Source organism: Lissotriton helveticus, chromosome 3_2 (genome assembly GCF_964261635.1).
Source record: "Lissotriton helveticus chromosome 3_2, aLisHel1.1, whole genome shotgun sequence".
Classification (NCBI taxonomy): Eukaryota; Metazoa; Chordata; class Amphibia; order Caudata; family Salamandridae; genus Lissotriton; species Lissotriton helveticus.
Window position 1 is genome coordinate 84,532,156 of NC_136062.1, and position 16,200 is coordinate 84,548,355.

A 16,200-nucleotide genomic window follows, 5' to 3' on the forward strand; every position below is an offset into this window, starting at 1 on the left:
CAGAAAAGCATTTTTGTGATCGCAAACGGGCCGGTTCTGCGATTCGGACAATTTGCAAGGAGAAAAATGCTTAATGCATCTGGCCCTAGATCCTCATCTATGAATCTCATGCAGTAGCCAGACCATGTTTCCAAAAACGTGCATTTCATGTGACGGCTCCTTTAAGTCTGCTTTCAGTGCACAGCGTTATGTTTTGGAGGATGTTCATCATCAGTCTAAAAGGCGTCTTTAGCTATCATCAAAGAAGGATTTCCTAAGATACTTGTTACTTATGCCCCCAACCTTAATATCAAGCCTAATACATTGTAGGCCTGTCTGAACATTTTTGATATGGCTCCTTTTGGTTTCCAGTCTTTTCCTGTATGAGAGTCACTTGTGAAACGCAGACTCTTCACATTTATCACGTGGCATGTACGCACCACCCTATGAAATAAAAAGCAGTGTTTATATATATAGCGAGTATAGTTGCTTCAGAGGAAACATTGCACACAAGTAACAGTAACTACAGACTGCGTACCAAACATAAAAGCTGGGGTAGGTTTTTCAAATAACATAAGCCTTGCTTGTGTGGTCCTTCTTGAAGTCAGTTTATATTTAACAAAGAAACAAGCAGCTGGACCTCTAGATCAATTCGAGATAATCGGTGGCTGAAGCATCCCAGCTCCAGATGCTCATGTTTGAACAATGCTTGCTAGAGGTCTATGTAAACAAGCTCTGCGCTCGGTTCTTCAGGAACATATTCATTGCGCTTTAATTTGTACGGATGAGAGTTGATCTGAAACATTTTCAAATGTAGTGTTTTTAATCATCAACTGTAAAAACGTTGGTGATGGTTGGAGTTGTAATTCACGTGACATCGGATTAAAACGTCTTGCTAGATTGGCAGATTACTACCGATAAATGTTGCCACTTGGTAATTAAAATAAGAATTTCATCCACACATTGAGAAAACCGACTTTTAGAAAACGTGCTCTATAATAAAAGACTTTCATAGCAGTAAAGTGTGTTCTCAATACACACAAGAGACTAATACAGCCAATTAAAAGGCCGAAATGAACCTAAACATCCTTCATATTATTTCCGCATTATCCTACATAATTCTTTACATACGAGAAATAAATCCCCTCGATTACTTCTCATCGTGACATTTTGTTCACTCCTGGCTGTCAGCCGGGTAAGGCGTTTTAACCAGAGCCTACCTATACAACACAGAAATGGCTGTATTTTATTTTTCACAATGTAAAGCCCATAACATGCTCATTTTGCCATACCCTGTCTGGTCAATAACAACTGAAATTGCATATAATGCAATGTCCTCGCTTTTGGGTTAATAAGCCTCCTACATGTGTCCATTTCTGTGGTAGTGTAAAGAAGGGAGATGTAGGAGAGGGCGCGCGACGCGGCAAACAAGATGGCCGCTCCCCCCTGAGCTCCGCGATTTCGGCGGCGCTTTATATACGAAGAGACCGCTTCTGGGCTGCATTTCTTGCCGAAAACGGCTGATTTGAGCGTCGGAACTGCCCCTCCATAACTGGGTATGTTTCTGTACGCCTACTTCGTTTTTTGAGGCCAGAATTTATACAAATGTTTTCTCCTCGGAAACGGCCGCCATTTTGTTTTTGTTTTTTCATCGTTTTTTGGTGATTTTTTTCTCCAATTATTCTATTTTTCTACCTGCTGATGCTTCTTGTCTCCTGGCTTTGCTTCTTCAATTTTGCAGTGCTTCCATGATTATTTGACATCTAATATGTCATTTTGAGTCCTTTTTGCTTATCCTCGGCTTGCTGGACCTCCGCTTCAGTTTTTTCTCTCCTCAACTTTTGACTTGTCTGTGCGCAGTTGCTTTTCTGCTTCCTCCGCACGCATAATTTCTTCATTTTTGCGCTCTGTTGATATCCAGTTTGACTCTCCTTGACGGTGGTCTCCATTTTTCACTGTCTCAGTTATTTTCTGCAGAAGACTTTGCAGCCTTTTACCATATTCCGTCGCTCCTTCTTTAACTCAAGCTGTTCCTCTCTCAGGCCTTTTCATCATGGAGCACGGATACGCCTCTAAGGCCTCTAATGTGGCTACCGCTACACGCAAAGACGCTGTTCCTGTGGGCAAACGCCTCAAGAAGGACCCACCATCTCCCTCCAAATCTCCTCTTCCTGTTACCCTTGAGGATTTAATGGAGGAACTCAAATTAATCCGCCCTTTTATAGCGGACACCACTGCTACATTGCAAAGGCTGGACGATAAGTGGTCCAACCTTGATAAACGGGTCACCGAAGTTGAACAGAAAATCAGTGACGCACAAGATGTTGTTGCCAAGGTGGATACCCTCACCAAAGAGATCCAAGTCCTCAAGAAGACGTCTGAGGATTTGGAAAATCGTAATAGACGCAACAACCTTCGTATTTATGGTGTTCCGGAAAATTCTGAAGGGTCGGACATCATTTTATTCCTGAAACAACAAGTTTTACCGATACTCGGCCTGCCGAAACATGTGGATGCCAATATTCAACGAGCTCACCGTCTGGGTCCCAAACAATCTTCCACTTCATCGAAACCTCGTGGTATCATCGCCTATTTTCTCCTCTACTCCGACCTTATGACTATACTTCACTCAGCTAAACACCACAAGCAACTGATATGGTCTGGCCATAAACTTTTTTTCTCTCAGGATGTCTCCAAACAGACAGCGGCGCGTCGTAAGGAATTCCTGGATCTGCGACCTACACTTCGATCCATGAACGCCAGATATGGCTTGATTCATCCTTGTTTTTTCAAAGTTACATACAAGGAACGGTCCTACAGTTTCGAAGACCCGGCTGACCTCCGCAAATTCATCCACTCCCACAGAGAGGACTCCATGGAACAAAGCAGCTCCTAATTTTTTTTTTTTTCTCTTTTATTGTTTCCTTTCTGTGTTTCTTTTATTGTCTGTTATGGCTTGTTGTTTCTCCTCACATCACCTCACTTTTTTTGTTCTCCTTTATTTCTTAGGTGCGTTTCCTGATGTTTCGAAAGTCCTCCTCTGCATTGTTTTGTTTTATCGTACGTCTCAGTCATCCCAGTATGCTGTTTTTTCCTGCATATCTGTTTGGTAAGTCTCCTTCATTTGTTCTTATGTCGTTCTCAGTCCCAGGTTCTCCGTGCATTTTTTTCCTCTCTCCTTTGGTTCTTTCTCTTTCATTCCTTGGACTGTGTATTCGACTTCTTCCCTTCTTTTCGGTCGTCTTTTATTGCTGCTCCCGCTCTCACCTCATTGTTTTTCTCTGTTACATGTTCTGTATGGCTAGAACCACCTTGGTTCTTTTTGCCGTCCTTCTTTACGCTGTCTTCTTTTGGGTTGCTTTTGGCTCCCTCTCTCCTCCTTCTTGCTTCACTTTTTTCTCCTTCCCTTTTTTTACCCTGTTCGGCTTTTTCAACTTTATCCATCTTACTTTGCTCCTTTCCTCCTTTCTTTTGGCACTGTGATGTTAGTCATTCCTTCCCTTTCTCCTCCATTTTTATCTCTTCACTTCTTCTCATCTCACCTTCCTATGATGGCCTTGCTGCCTTTTTCCTTTTACTCTCTCTACTTGGGCTCCTCTACTATTTCCATCGTTCTTCTTTTTACTTCATCGTTTCCATCTCTCCTTGCCATTTTCTCTATGTATTCTCTCTTTTTACCTGTATTACTCTCTTTTTACTTTCCTTTAATCTCCTCATATGAAAAGTTTCCGACTCATTTCCTGGAATGTTAAGGGTCTTCGTAACCCTATCAAGAAACAACGTGTCTTATCTCATCTTGCTCGTTTAAAATGTCAAATTGCCTTTTTACAAGAAACACATCTTTCTACTCAAGAGTTATCGATGTTACGTAGACAATGGGTTGGGGATGTTTTTTGCTCTCCTGCTATTAATCACAAAAATGGTGTTATTTTATTTCATAAAGCGTTGTCTGTTCAAATTTTAAATGAAACTATTGACACTAATGGCAGGTGGCTGCTCCTTGATTGCATTGTTAATGATGTTCATCTCTCTCTCTGTAATGTCTATGGTCCGAATGGCATTGATTCTTCCTTTTGGAATGATTTCTCCTCCCTTCTCTCTTCTAATGCTAATGAGGATTTGATTGTTGGGGGAGATTGTAATCAATTGATGGACCCTTTTTTGGACCGCAAATCACAAGCTCGCTACATTCCCAACAAAATGCAAAAGTCCTTTCACAAAGCCATCTCCTCCAGAGGCCTTATAGATTCATGGAGGTTGTCCCACCCTGACTCTCTGGACTTTTCCTTTTTTTCTCCTGTGCATAATTCCCTCTCCCGTATTGATTATATTTTTCTCTCCCACCATGCTTTCCAATTTATGACCAACTCAGAATTAGGCTCTATCCTCATCTCAGATCATGCCCCAGTTATTTTAGATATGGATTACCCCTCTCCCACGCCTCAGGCCCGCAGATGGCGCTTTAACAACTCCCTTTTACTTGATCCCACTTTCATTGAACACTTCACTCATTTCATGGATGACTTTTTCACTACTAACTTACATTCCACCTCTAACTTTCATTATCTTTGGGATGCTTTCAAGGCCACTGCTCGGGGTTGTATTATTGACTTTGTTTCACGTAAAAAAAAGAAAACGCTATCCCAAGCTTCCTCCTATCTAAAACGCATTAAAGAACTAGAACATCTTTATTATACTTCCAACTCTCCTGACTCTCTGTCCTCTCTCATTTCCGCTAAACTGCAATTTAATAAACATTCCTGGGAATCGGCCTCCAATCAGCTTCTTCAATTTAATGCGAAGATATATGGTGGTCGTAATAAAGCTGGTAGGGCTCTGGCAAATTATCTCAAAATTAAAAAACAGAAATCGAAAATAGTCTCGATTAAGGATTCACATGGCTCGCTCCAGTCTTCTGACGCCAAAATTCTGGATTGCTTTGTTCAATTTTACTCTTCTCTTTATACTCCTGAGTCTTCCCCCTCTGTAGAGCAATTAGACTCTTTCTTTAATTCTGTCCCTAAATCTCCTAATCCTCTGTTGGATTTCTCTTCTCTTGATGCCCCGATTTCGGAAAAGGAAATTCTTGCTGCTCTCTCTCTTCTTCCCAAAGATAAGACACCAGGCCCTGATGGCTTTACTGTTCGTTTCTTTCTTCAATTTAAATCTATCTTGATTCCTCATTTTCTTCAGTTAATTAACCATTTTCTCTCCTCTGGTGAATCTAAAGGTTCTTTTTCGCAGGCTATGCTAGTCCTTCTCCCCAAGAAAGATAAGGACCCTTCCCTATGTAAAAATTACCGACCCATTTCCCTCATTAATACTGATTGTAAATTGTATGCGAAAATTCTGGCTTTACGGATTGGTTTCATTGTCCCCGATTTGGTTAACATTCATCAATCCGGCTTTGTTAAGGGAAGATCCATTACAGACAATTCTAGAACCCTTCTTAATATCATTCATCTTTCTGCTAAAATGGACAGTCCCTTGGCTGCCATTACTCTAGACGCCGAGAAGGCATTCGACCGTGTCAACTGGGATTTTATGTTTGGCGCCCTTCGCTGGCACGGTTTCAGTCCCACTTTTCTTAAATTTGTTCAGTTGCTTTATTCTGCTCCTTCCACTTCTATATGGATTAATGGTATGCAATCTGATTATTTTCCTCTTCATAGAGGAACCAGACAAGGCTGTCCACTTTCCCCCCTTCTCTTTATTCTGGCACTCGAACCTTTCCTTGAGAAAATTCGACAATCCCCTTCCTATTCTGGCTTTCTTTATAAAGATGTTGAGATTAAGTTTACTGCTTATGCAGACGATATTTTGCTTTACATTTCTAACCCTGTTGTTTCCCTTCCCGCTTTCTTTTCTTTGTTACATGATTATTCCTCTGTTTCTGGATATAAACTAAATATTGATAAAACTGAAGTCCTTCCCCTCAATAAATTTTGTCTTCCTCACATGTTTCAGGGTTCTGGTTTCCAATGGAACTCTGGCTCTATCAAATGTCTTGGCGTTTTATATGCTAACACTATTAGAGAAACTATCAAAATTAATCACTCCGATATCCTTAAAAAGCTCTCTTCTCTTATAGAACGTTGGTCCCCTCTTTTTCTTTCCTGGTGGGGCCGTCTCTCCACTATTAAAATGATGCTCCTTCCTATTGTGAACTTCTGTCTCTCCATGCTTCCTATCTCTCTCCCCCATTTCTTTTTTAAGTCTATCAATAGTCTTTTTTCCAAATTCCTGTGGAATAAGCGTAAGGCTAGAGTCTCTCTCCTCCGTCTTCAACAACCTAAACATCTTGGTGGTGTTAATTTCCCCAATATCTCACGCTTTCATTCTGCTTTTACTCTCAAGCAAATTTGGCCTCTTCTTCTTGAATCCTCGTCTCCTCCTGCTACGGCTTGGAGCTCTTTGGAATTGGCTCAACTTCACCCCTTCTCCTTCCTTATTGCCTCCAATCTCACTCAACCACCTCCCAAGCTACTTTCTCCTATTTTTAAACACTCCAAAGCTTTAACCCTTGCCCTTTTTCGATCATTCTCTGTACCATCTACTCTTCATATGAATACCCCACTATGGTATAATAAATCTCTTAAATTACGCAAACGTGCGCTCTTTTGGAAGGAATGGATTGACAAAGGAATTCTCACTTACCAACATCTTATTTCTGATAATTCCTTATTACCCTTTCCAACACTTCGTGATTCCTTCGGTATCTCTAACAAATACTGCACACACTTTCATGAACTTCTGCCCAAACTATCCACTATTATCCTACACAATACTCCTTCATCCTCTTCACCTCCCCACCTAACTTTCAGGTTCCCCTTAAGGCCTCTGCTATTTATAAATTACTTTCTCCCTCACTTACTGACAGGCCTAAAACTAATCTTGAACTTACCTGGGAATTGGACCTCAATCACACTTTCCCCTCACTTACCTGGGATTCTATTTGGTCCAAACTTCATTCCACCTCTCGTTCCGCTAGTACCACACAAACCCTTTATTTTTTTTATAATAGATTATTTTACACTCCTTGTGATTTGTTTAAATTTAAATTGTTAGACACTAAGAAGTGTTGGTCCTGTTCATGTACTCCTGGTGACTTTATCCACATGTTTTTTCTTTGTCCTAAGGTCCAACTTATGTGGTCCCACATTTGGTCTACTCTTAATAAGATTTTATCTACTAATGTTCCCTTTGTTATTTCTTCTGTATTCCTGGGTGGTTTGGCCCCAGTTTGGGATGTCCCACTCCATACTCGTAAATTTATTGATCTTTGCATTGCTATCGCTTTTCAAATTATAACAACTAATTGGAAAGACACTACAAACGTGGTTTACAACGCTTGGTGGAATTTGCTCTGCCATCATCATAGACTAGATCGTGCATGTGCTTCTTCTATTCCATTGTTGATAAAACGTGATTTACTTTGGTCCCCTTTAACAGACTTGATTTACTTTGGTCCCCTTTAACAGACTTTTTATCTAAAAGTGCCTCTTGATCACATGTTATTGTTATATTTAGTATTACGGTTATTATTATCACTGTGAACTTCTCTGTATTTCATACCTCTTTATTTCTCTTACCATATATTTTTCTATTGCTGTTCCCCTTCCATCCCCCTTTTCCCCCTTTCTTCCCTCTTTCTTTCTCTCTTCCTTCCCCACAAAATGAAAAGTTATAAAAGCATTTTCTCTTTATATAACGTTCTCCCCTTTTGGGGCCTTTCTTGATTATTGGCACACTATTCTCCACAATTATTTTGACTCCTATTGCTCTTTATTTGTGCTGTTGTACTGATGTTTTACATTGTTTTCTTCAACATAATAAAGCTTTTCAAACTTTAAGAAGGGAGATGTATATGTATGAATGTGTGCCGAGGGGGATGAGAAGGAATCCAACAGGCTTCTAATGGGTATGTAATCTAGACACATACTTATCTGTACCTTACAACTTAATCAGTTATCTATATAAACAACGGAATACGAACTATTTGTAAATCTTCACCATGGCAGAAGGGTTTAAAAGACGTGAGCAGAGAATACAAAAAAGTTTGCCTAAGAAAAGGACGACATATTGGCTGCCCCACCAGCAGGGCTGAAATTGCATAAGAATGAGTGCTGGTTCAGAAGCTCACAGCCTCCGTTATTAACTATCCAGGCGTCGAACACCAAGGCAGTAGGTTTGAATCAATCTCGTCATCACACCTCTTTAATCCACCAACATCCACTCCCTGCCTCCATTGTCTCACTCTTGCATGTTCTGGCTTTCTTCCTTTGTGTTGGTTTCTCTGTCTTTCTCTTACTTCTTAGCCCCTCGTGTGATTTACCTCGCCTGCACTCAGCAAATGTCTAATGAGGAAAAATAAATGCCGACTTCCAGAAATGAGTGCCGGGGAATCCCACAGGTAACCCCCCGGCTGAAGTTAAGCTCTGCTAAATGTAGTAAGTAAAGAAGTCCCAATATAGGCAGAGTAGTAGGTTCCAAGATGTAGGTAAGTAGAAAGAAGTTAAGTAGTATATAAAATGGTAATCAGTAGTAGCCCCACCAGGAGCAGCCTCCCTGCTACATAGCCTCTCATCTTCAACTGACACTCTAACCATGACCATACACCAACATTCAGCGACATCATCCTGCGTTCTACGGTCATTCAGGCTGAACAGGAAGGAGAGTATTTGTGCAAAGAAAGAAGGGGAGGAATCACGCTAAAACGTACCCTCTTTCTTTACATCAACAAAAGAAATGTACTGAAGAAAGGAACAAGAAATAGAAAAATTAAAGAAGAAAATTTGCACACGCGACCCAAGTGCGATTTCTTGTTCCTATGCCGTCCTTTCAATGGTGTGCCCTGCGTCAGCTGAACGGTCTGTCTTCTCTGTGACGCTGATTTTGCCTTTGCTACTCCGATCTCTTCACGCGTTTTGGGGGACTGATGCCGTAAGCCACTCTGTGCGGTGTGGACAACGTGGCGCCATGTTGAGATTGTTGCATCTTTTAAGTCACACTATAAAGTCGGCTCCAGTAGCATCACTTACTACGATCTCAGATAACAGGACTCTGATTTTGGGTTTTGTAGAGACTACTATACGCTTGTGGATAAAAGTACAATCATTTGTTTTTCCAGCACCCAACTGCGGTTGTCCCCTGCTCACCGAGGTCATCGGTCTTATTAAGCCATTTTGATGGATAGAGTTAAGCGATTTGTTGAGGCTACAAGACAGCTTGGATACATATGATACCAGGTTATGGATACACACTGCATATCTGTCCTGTTTGTATTATCTGTTAACAAATTGAATAGTGATGGTTTTTATCTGTTAATTCTTAGACTTCGTTTTCCGTTGTTTTAGCTTAAACGTTACAGTTGGGGTGCACCAGGCTATTCTGTGTACACAACAGTTCAATTTGGGTGAGGATTCGCTCACCGGCGTGGTTTCATTCATTACACATCTCTACAATATTCGATTTGTTTCTGGTTACTATCGTAATTTGTATTAGTCTTCTTTTTGCTAATCAATTGTGCTTTGCACGTGTGGGTTCTCATCCCATCCTAGTCGCCAAAATGTTGAGACAATCCATATGCAGACAAGTTGTAAGTTCCAAGTAGTTCCTTTATTATGTTTGTTATAGATGTAGCAAGATTGTAATATAGAGGATAGTAAGATGGTAGAGTAACCCCACCAGGAGCAGCCTCCCTGCGGTTCAGCTTGCAATCTTCAACTGACACTCACACCAAGACCTAGCACTTAAACATTCCATGACATCATTATACATTCTAGTAATCCAAGCTGAACAGAAGGGAGAATATTGGCACAAAGAAAGAAGGGGAGAAATCACGCTACAACACTTAACAAGGTATTCCGCACAAGAATGTCTTCCTCTAGAAATCAAGATGTTTGAGATTGTGCATTTCTGTGAATTTCTGTGAATTTCTTTCCAAGTCTTCACTGCTAGGTAGATTGAGCATCCTCCGTTCTTGCTGCGTCAGATGCAGGGGGTGTGGGCAAGCAAGAAGAAAGCAGAGGCGGATGATGGGCTGGTGAAACTTCAGGCTGAGGTTCACAGACTGGTCCGCAGTAGTGTAGGAGCTTGTATGCATGGGTGAGTTTTTTTTAACTGGAATTTTTTCTGAAAAGGGAGTCAGTGGAGATATGAGATGAGATGTGGGTTTGTCGTAAGAGGTCCAGGACGAGTGACTGCGGCAATCTGTATGGTCTGTAGCCTTTGGTGGAGGTGGGTTGCGATCCCTAAGAAGAGAGCATTGTTGCAGTCTAGTCGGTTGGAGATAAGGGCGTCCTGAGCTCTTGGTAACCGTTTGAAGATCCTGTGCAGCATGTGTAGTATGAAGAAGCAGGATGATGAGGCGGAGTTGATCTAGGACGTCACAGTTTGTTGTACAGGATGATGTATGGAGTTCAGACAGGGTTGGTGTTGGTCCGAGTTCCACGGGCTACCAGGAGGCATCCCAAGGGTGAGTTAGATGCCAAAGATCAGAACTCCTGTCTTGTCTGTGTTAAGCTTCAGGCAGCTGTCCGTCATCCAATTGGCGATGCTGGTCATGCAGTTGTGGAAGTTGGTTCTGGTGTTGGAGTCTTCGGAAAAAGAGAGGATGAGCTGTGCGTTGTCAGCGTAGGATATGACGTTGAGTCAGTAGGATCTGATGATGCTGGCCAGAGGTATCAAGTACGGGTTGAAGAGGGTGGGGCTGGAGAGATGACCTTTGAGGTACTCCACGGATAATTTCTTAGGGGTTCCGAGGGTAACTGTGGTAGGTGAACTTTTTGTGTTCTTCCGATGAGGAACAAGGCAATCCATCTGAGTGTGGCTCTTTGGATGCCGATGCTGTGCAGTCTTACGATGAGCGTGTGGTGATAGACTGTGTCTAATGCCACCGAAGTGAAGGAGGATCAGTGCTGCTGTCCTTATCCAGTCGAGGAGGGTTCGGATGTCAGTGGCTGCAGTGCAGGCTGTTTCGTGCTGTGGTTGCTGCAGAATCCAGACTGGTATGCTTACAATCCAGCCCACATCTCTAAATAGACAGCTCTACTGAATAGAGGGAACCCAACAGCTTATACCCGAATTGGGTAGAAAGGCAAAGAGTGCTAAAAGCTTTATTGCCCACCCCATTGGTGGGCAATAAAGCTTTTAACACTCTTTGCCTTTCTTGCATTATGCCACAAAAAAAATGCTCATTGTGCGTCTGCATGTCACTACCACATAACGGAGAGGGCCAGAAACCAGTAGTTAGTGTCAACGTTTAATTGTGATTGGATGAACCAATCTCAGAAGTCCATAGAGAATGGTAATAGCTGATACTTCCTGCTATAGGACTATTGGAACATTTTGGATTTCTTAACTCACTTTTAAACGCAAGATCTGAAGTATCAGAAAAATGTTTTTTTCAAGTAAACACGAAGCCTCAAGAATGTGTACCAGGACACCAAAGCTGTCTGAGGTTTGTAAAGAATGTTAAACATGCAGCCTTACAGACTTTTTACGCGCTAAGTAACCATGACAGCTGAATGTGAGCAAACAAAACTACCTACATTTTATCCACACTTAACTAAATTCTATTTTTGATACATGTGTATGTGTGTGATGTATTTTGTGCAAGTACAAGAAATGGGGCCAGTACTCCCAGCAAAATTTTTGCTGACCATGTATCCTGCTACATGGGATATTTTTGTGTGCGTTACGGTAGGAAGGATGCAAATTCGGCCACAGAAGTACAAAGGAAGTGATAAAAATGTATCTTCTGCTATGCTACTTATTGTACAGCAAAACGGGTAAACCAAGTTTTTTTAAATAGTATGATGATCCACCATAGACGAAGGTTCTTCATGTAACCCAAACAAATTGAAGCAAGGAGCGTGCCCCGCCACGACTCAAACTAAAGAATTTTTTTTAAAAAAGGGTTCACCAGAAAGCACAAACAATAGTGGTTCTTTTTTAAACTGGCAAGAAGTATTTGCCATCACCGCACTCTGGAAATGCACAGCATGGTGATCACTTGTGCTTCAGTTGGATACTGTTACTCCTCCCTAGTACTAGGTACCTACAATAACTTGGTACATTCTCTGCCCTGGTTAAGAACCAATTACACGTCTAGGTTAAGTTTACGGTCTTTGTACCGATGTGGAACTTCAACACTGCTGAATGAATGAATGATAGATCGAAACTTGTAAACAGCTACTCCAACAGGGGTGTTCCGGCGATAGAGGTTCACAAATGACAGCAGCCAAGGACGACTGAACTCTTAAAAAGGCATATTTTCAGCTGTTTCTTAAAAAGGTAGTCGTATCAGTGGATATCAAAAGCACTTTTGTATTTATTGTCAAAAACTGCACGAAATACACAAGCTTCACTAATTATTTCACTAAACAATAGCACTAGCTGTACCACAAACCTTCCCTTGATCGCAGTCACCAAATTCAGACCATTACTATCTCGACAGAATAACACTGAATGCCTGCTTACACACTACCAAGATGGTAACATTAACATACTATTCTCTCAAATCCTGGCGTAAAATCTCTGCACGAGATTGTCAAAGTGATTCCCTGACCCTGGAGAAACACCTAGAGGCAGTCAGTCAAAGACTTACACAAACTGGCGAATAGGATGCGCCAATCCAATGTAGGAATTAATGTACAAGAATATGCAATTAACTTTTGTGCTGTAAGAGAAAGTCAGGATCCCCGGCAGTCTGCAAGGACTGTTGAATTTAGCTAGCTTTGATAGACAAGTGGTATACACTCTATTCCCTCCCAAACAAACTCCGCCACATGTAGACTGTTTACTAGCTACATGGAGCTTCTTACCGACAGGAGAGCCATTGGGGTTGTATGCACCCAACACAAAATCTACCTTCGGGCCAAACGAAACAGATTGACAAAGAAAAAACAGTTCAAGTGTCGCAGCAGACACCAAAAAAAGATCCTAAAAGGTCAAGGGATGAAAAACTCAGAGTCCACTCTCAACTAGTCCTTAGGTACCACTGCCCCAATCAAATCAAAGGTAAGAAAGCTAGGGATAATAAAAGATGCCGGCCAATGTCTCAATTTAGAAATAGAGGGGATTAGTCTAACCCACCTTCCACCAACTGAAACGCTTAAAGCATGTCCCCCCATCCCTCAACAGAACACAGACCCATGGTAAGAGGTGCCTTAGTGTACCCGAGCTTAGACTACATATTGCATTGCCTTGTTCGCGAACATACCCAAACAAAAATACAAGAGAACAAAACGCACCAGTGCATGTCATTGTCGCACTTCAAAAATGGACAGAATGAATTTCTGACACCTATGCCTCAGCCACTAAAGCCTGGAAGGCTCAGCGGCCATCAAATAAAGAGTTAACACACAATACTAGCTGCCATAATACCACCCACCCCGATCTTCCCGAGCTATCACACTAGATTGAGAGGATACATCAGTATCGGGCTCACGTCTACTGAATGGTGGTATGTGCGCTGTAGCAGTCTCATTGGCAGTAACACTTTAAATGTATAATAATTTAAAATTCAATTCAAACAATATATTATTTCAGAACAACAAACACATGTTAAAGTACGGAGGAAAAATAACCACATTTAAATGCAGAACGTGGTGACAGCCAGGCGCGTCAGCCAACGGGTATGTGCATTAAATAAATACAACAAGGGCACCTCCTCTAGGAACCGATTGTTCTAAAGCAAACATACCCTTAACTAAACTCAACACTGCTCACAAAGGTCCATCCTACTGCAGCTCCCACGTAATGTCGATAGCTTTCCAGTTTCCTCCTTCAGGAAAAACTCCACACTCAGAGACAATGTAATTACTTAAGGGTTGAAGAACCGGAATCACAGCTCCACATTCCTGTGGGAATCGTTTTTCTCTACACAATATATCGTCATCCGGCACTGGACCCAAATGGCGGCGAGGGCATGGCCAATTCAACAGCAAGTCATCTAATGAATTAGCTCAAACGCCAAGAACACCACTCTGAACAAACCTTAAAAAGCCATTTAGAGATTAGATCAAAGCGAATACAGTGGGATATCTCGTATTGACCGTCGACATCTAAGGAACAATGACACTGAGGCAAAGGTGTGCTAGGCCCAGACTGCCCTGCTGATGGGCATGGGGCACCATGAACGCCCAGAGTGCTCTGTGAACAAAAGCCAGCTCTGAATGAAGTGCACAGGGTGCACGTGTGCAGCCGGGAGAGACAACTGAATGAACAGTGCTCAGCAGGGCTTTGTTCTTCACTTGGGCCACGACAAGACTACTAGGCTGAGTACTGGGAGACGAGAGGTCACTAATTAACACTGGGATTTGCGGGCTACATGTGAAGCTATAGCTGGACATATACCACAAAGCATAGGGTGACCAGGCATCCCGGGTTTTGTCGGTACAGTTCCGGTTTTCACCAGCTGTTACAGCAGATTTGGCTTATGACCCAGTTTTTAGAGGGGGTCGACCGAAAACAGTGGGGGGTGCCCTTGTGTTTTCCAAAGCAGGGATAGTTGAATGTATTTATACGAATGCAATTAAATGTACAGGCATAATACTGGCTCTAAAAATTGCATTTGATTTGTGGTGCTTCTATATTTCTCTGCTGAGGAGCGCTGTCATTTTCTGTGTTCGGTTGGAGTAAACTGTAGTCTTTCTTCTATGTTTGTGAAATGTTCCGGTTTTTGGCTTTCAAAGTCTGGTCCCCCGAACAAAGCCCAGTGCGCAAACGTGAGGGGAAAAAATAAATGTACTGTGCAGCGCCTCGAAAACGAAGGACTAGAGCTGCGAGGTTGTCTCTCGCGATGTACTCCCGTGAATGATGGAGTATGAAAGTCGAATTGTCACATGCCTCATGTACAAGGGGGTGGGTGCAATGAATGGTGCTGTGCCTAGGTCACTCGAGTGGTGCCGTGCCCAGAGGTCTTCGCGTGAATGCCGCGGTGCATACGAACCCACTCGCGTGAATGAATGTTGCTACGAATATAACTTGAAAGAGAATTACTTGCAATGACTGACAGGTCTAACGACATGAAGGATGCCATGGCACAGTAAATTCTGTAAGCAGCGATTATTATACAACAAATAACTACATACATAGTGCCCCTACAGCAATCATGTCAAACATCCGTGCAATAAAAAAGGAGGATCAATTAGTGTGCGATGAGTGAACGGGTCTTTCCTTGGGCTCACCACTTAAGTACAAATGGGATTCCCTCCAAGACTCTTCAGAGATGAATGAATAGGACGCCTCAAAGAACAATGAATAGGACTCGTCGAACATGAATGACTAGGAATCCTGGTACATGAATGAATGGGACTTTGCGCTTGTCTCCTGCGGTTCGGACAGTACAAAGTTAGAACTATATTTACCCATCCACCGTTCTTCTCCAGCCATTCGCGCTTCTCCTGCGCCAGGTAGTGGCTCAGCACCCCCGCCAGTCTGCGGGGGGTCTCTGCACAGCCGCTGCTCCTCTTGGCCAGAGATCCAGCGAATGCAATGAGCGCCACCACCCGGCCCCAGCTAAGGCTGCCCTCGTCGCCCAGCTGCTTGGCCACCCGCTGCAGAATGAGGGCCGGCTCGATGCCGCCGGCCTCCAGGGCGCAGCAGGAGTCTTGGAAGAAGTCCCGGTGCGGCTCCAGCACCTCGGCAGTTACCCTCAGGAGGGTGCGGGCCTTGGGGCTGACCGGTGTCCCGGAGCTGGAGGGGCCAAGGCTGCAGTGCCGGAGGTATTCCTCCAGCAGCTGGGAAGTCTCCTCGCTCAGAGAATCAGGCATGGCGGCTTCCTGTGACAGCGGTCGTGCGTGTGTCCGGTTCCCAATCCCTGGACCCGAGTGCCATGTGCTTAAAACCCTTTCAGAGAACCAACCACCCCCCTCCCACTCCCAGAAGCAGCAGCTGGACAGCCCTAGATTGCTGAATTAAACTTCCTCCCTGGTAGCTCCTCCTTCGTCTCCTCCCCAGGAGGGGGAGTCTCACCGAGGGCACCGCCCCTAAGCCACACTTCTGTATATACCCACCATGGCCAGCGGTGGCAGACCCTCGACTTTAGCACCGCTCGGATGACGCCTTAAACCAGAGCCAACGTTTATTAATACTTGAAAATGGTACACTTTTAATGTACTTAAACATCCGACTATTTAGGTGCACGTGAATTATCCCACTCAAACACTTATATTATACCCCCCCCTTTTGGTGAATCTTTATATGGCAGTTGTA

At 43.0% G+C, this 16,200-nt stretch overlaps 1 protein-coding gene across 1 annotated transcript in view; it reads right to left on the bottom strand.

The window, feature by feature from the left end:
* Positions 1-15,938, bottom strand: part of BCL2L10 (BCL2 like 10) — a 31,584-nt gene extending 15,646 nt beyond the window's left edge. The window contains exon 1 of the mRNA XM_078684838.1: positions 15,354-15,938. Within this exon, the coding sequence (XP_078540964.1) occupies positions 15,354-15,758 (405 nt within the window). The 5' untranslated portion in view covers positions 15,759-15,938. The remainder of the gene's footprint in view (positions 1-15,353) is intronic.
* Positions 15,939-16,200: the final 262 nt, after the last annotated feature.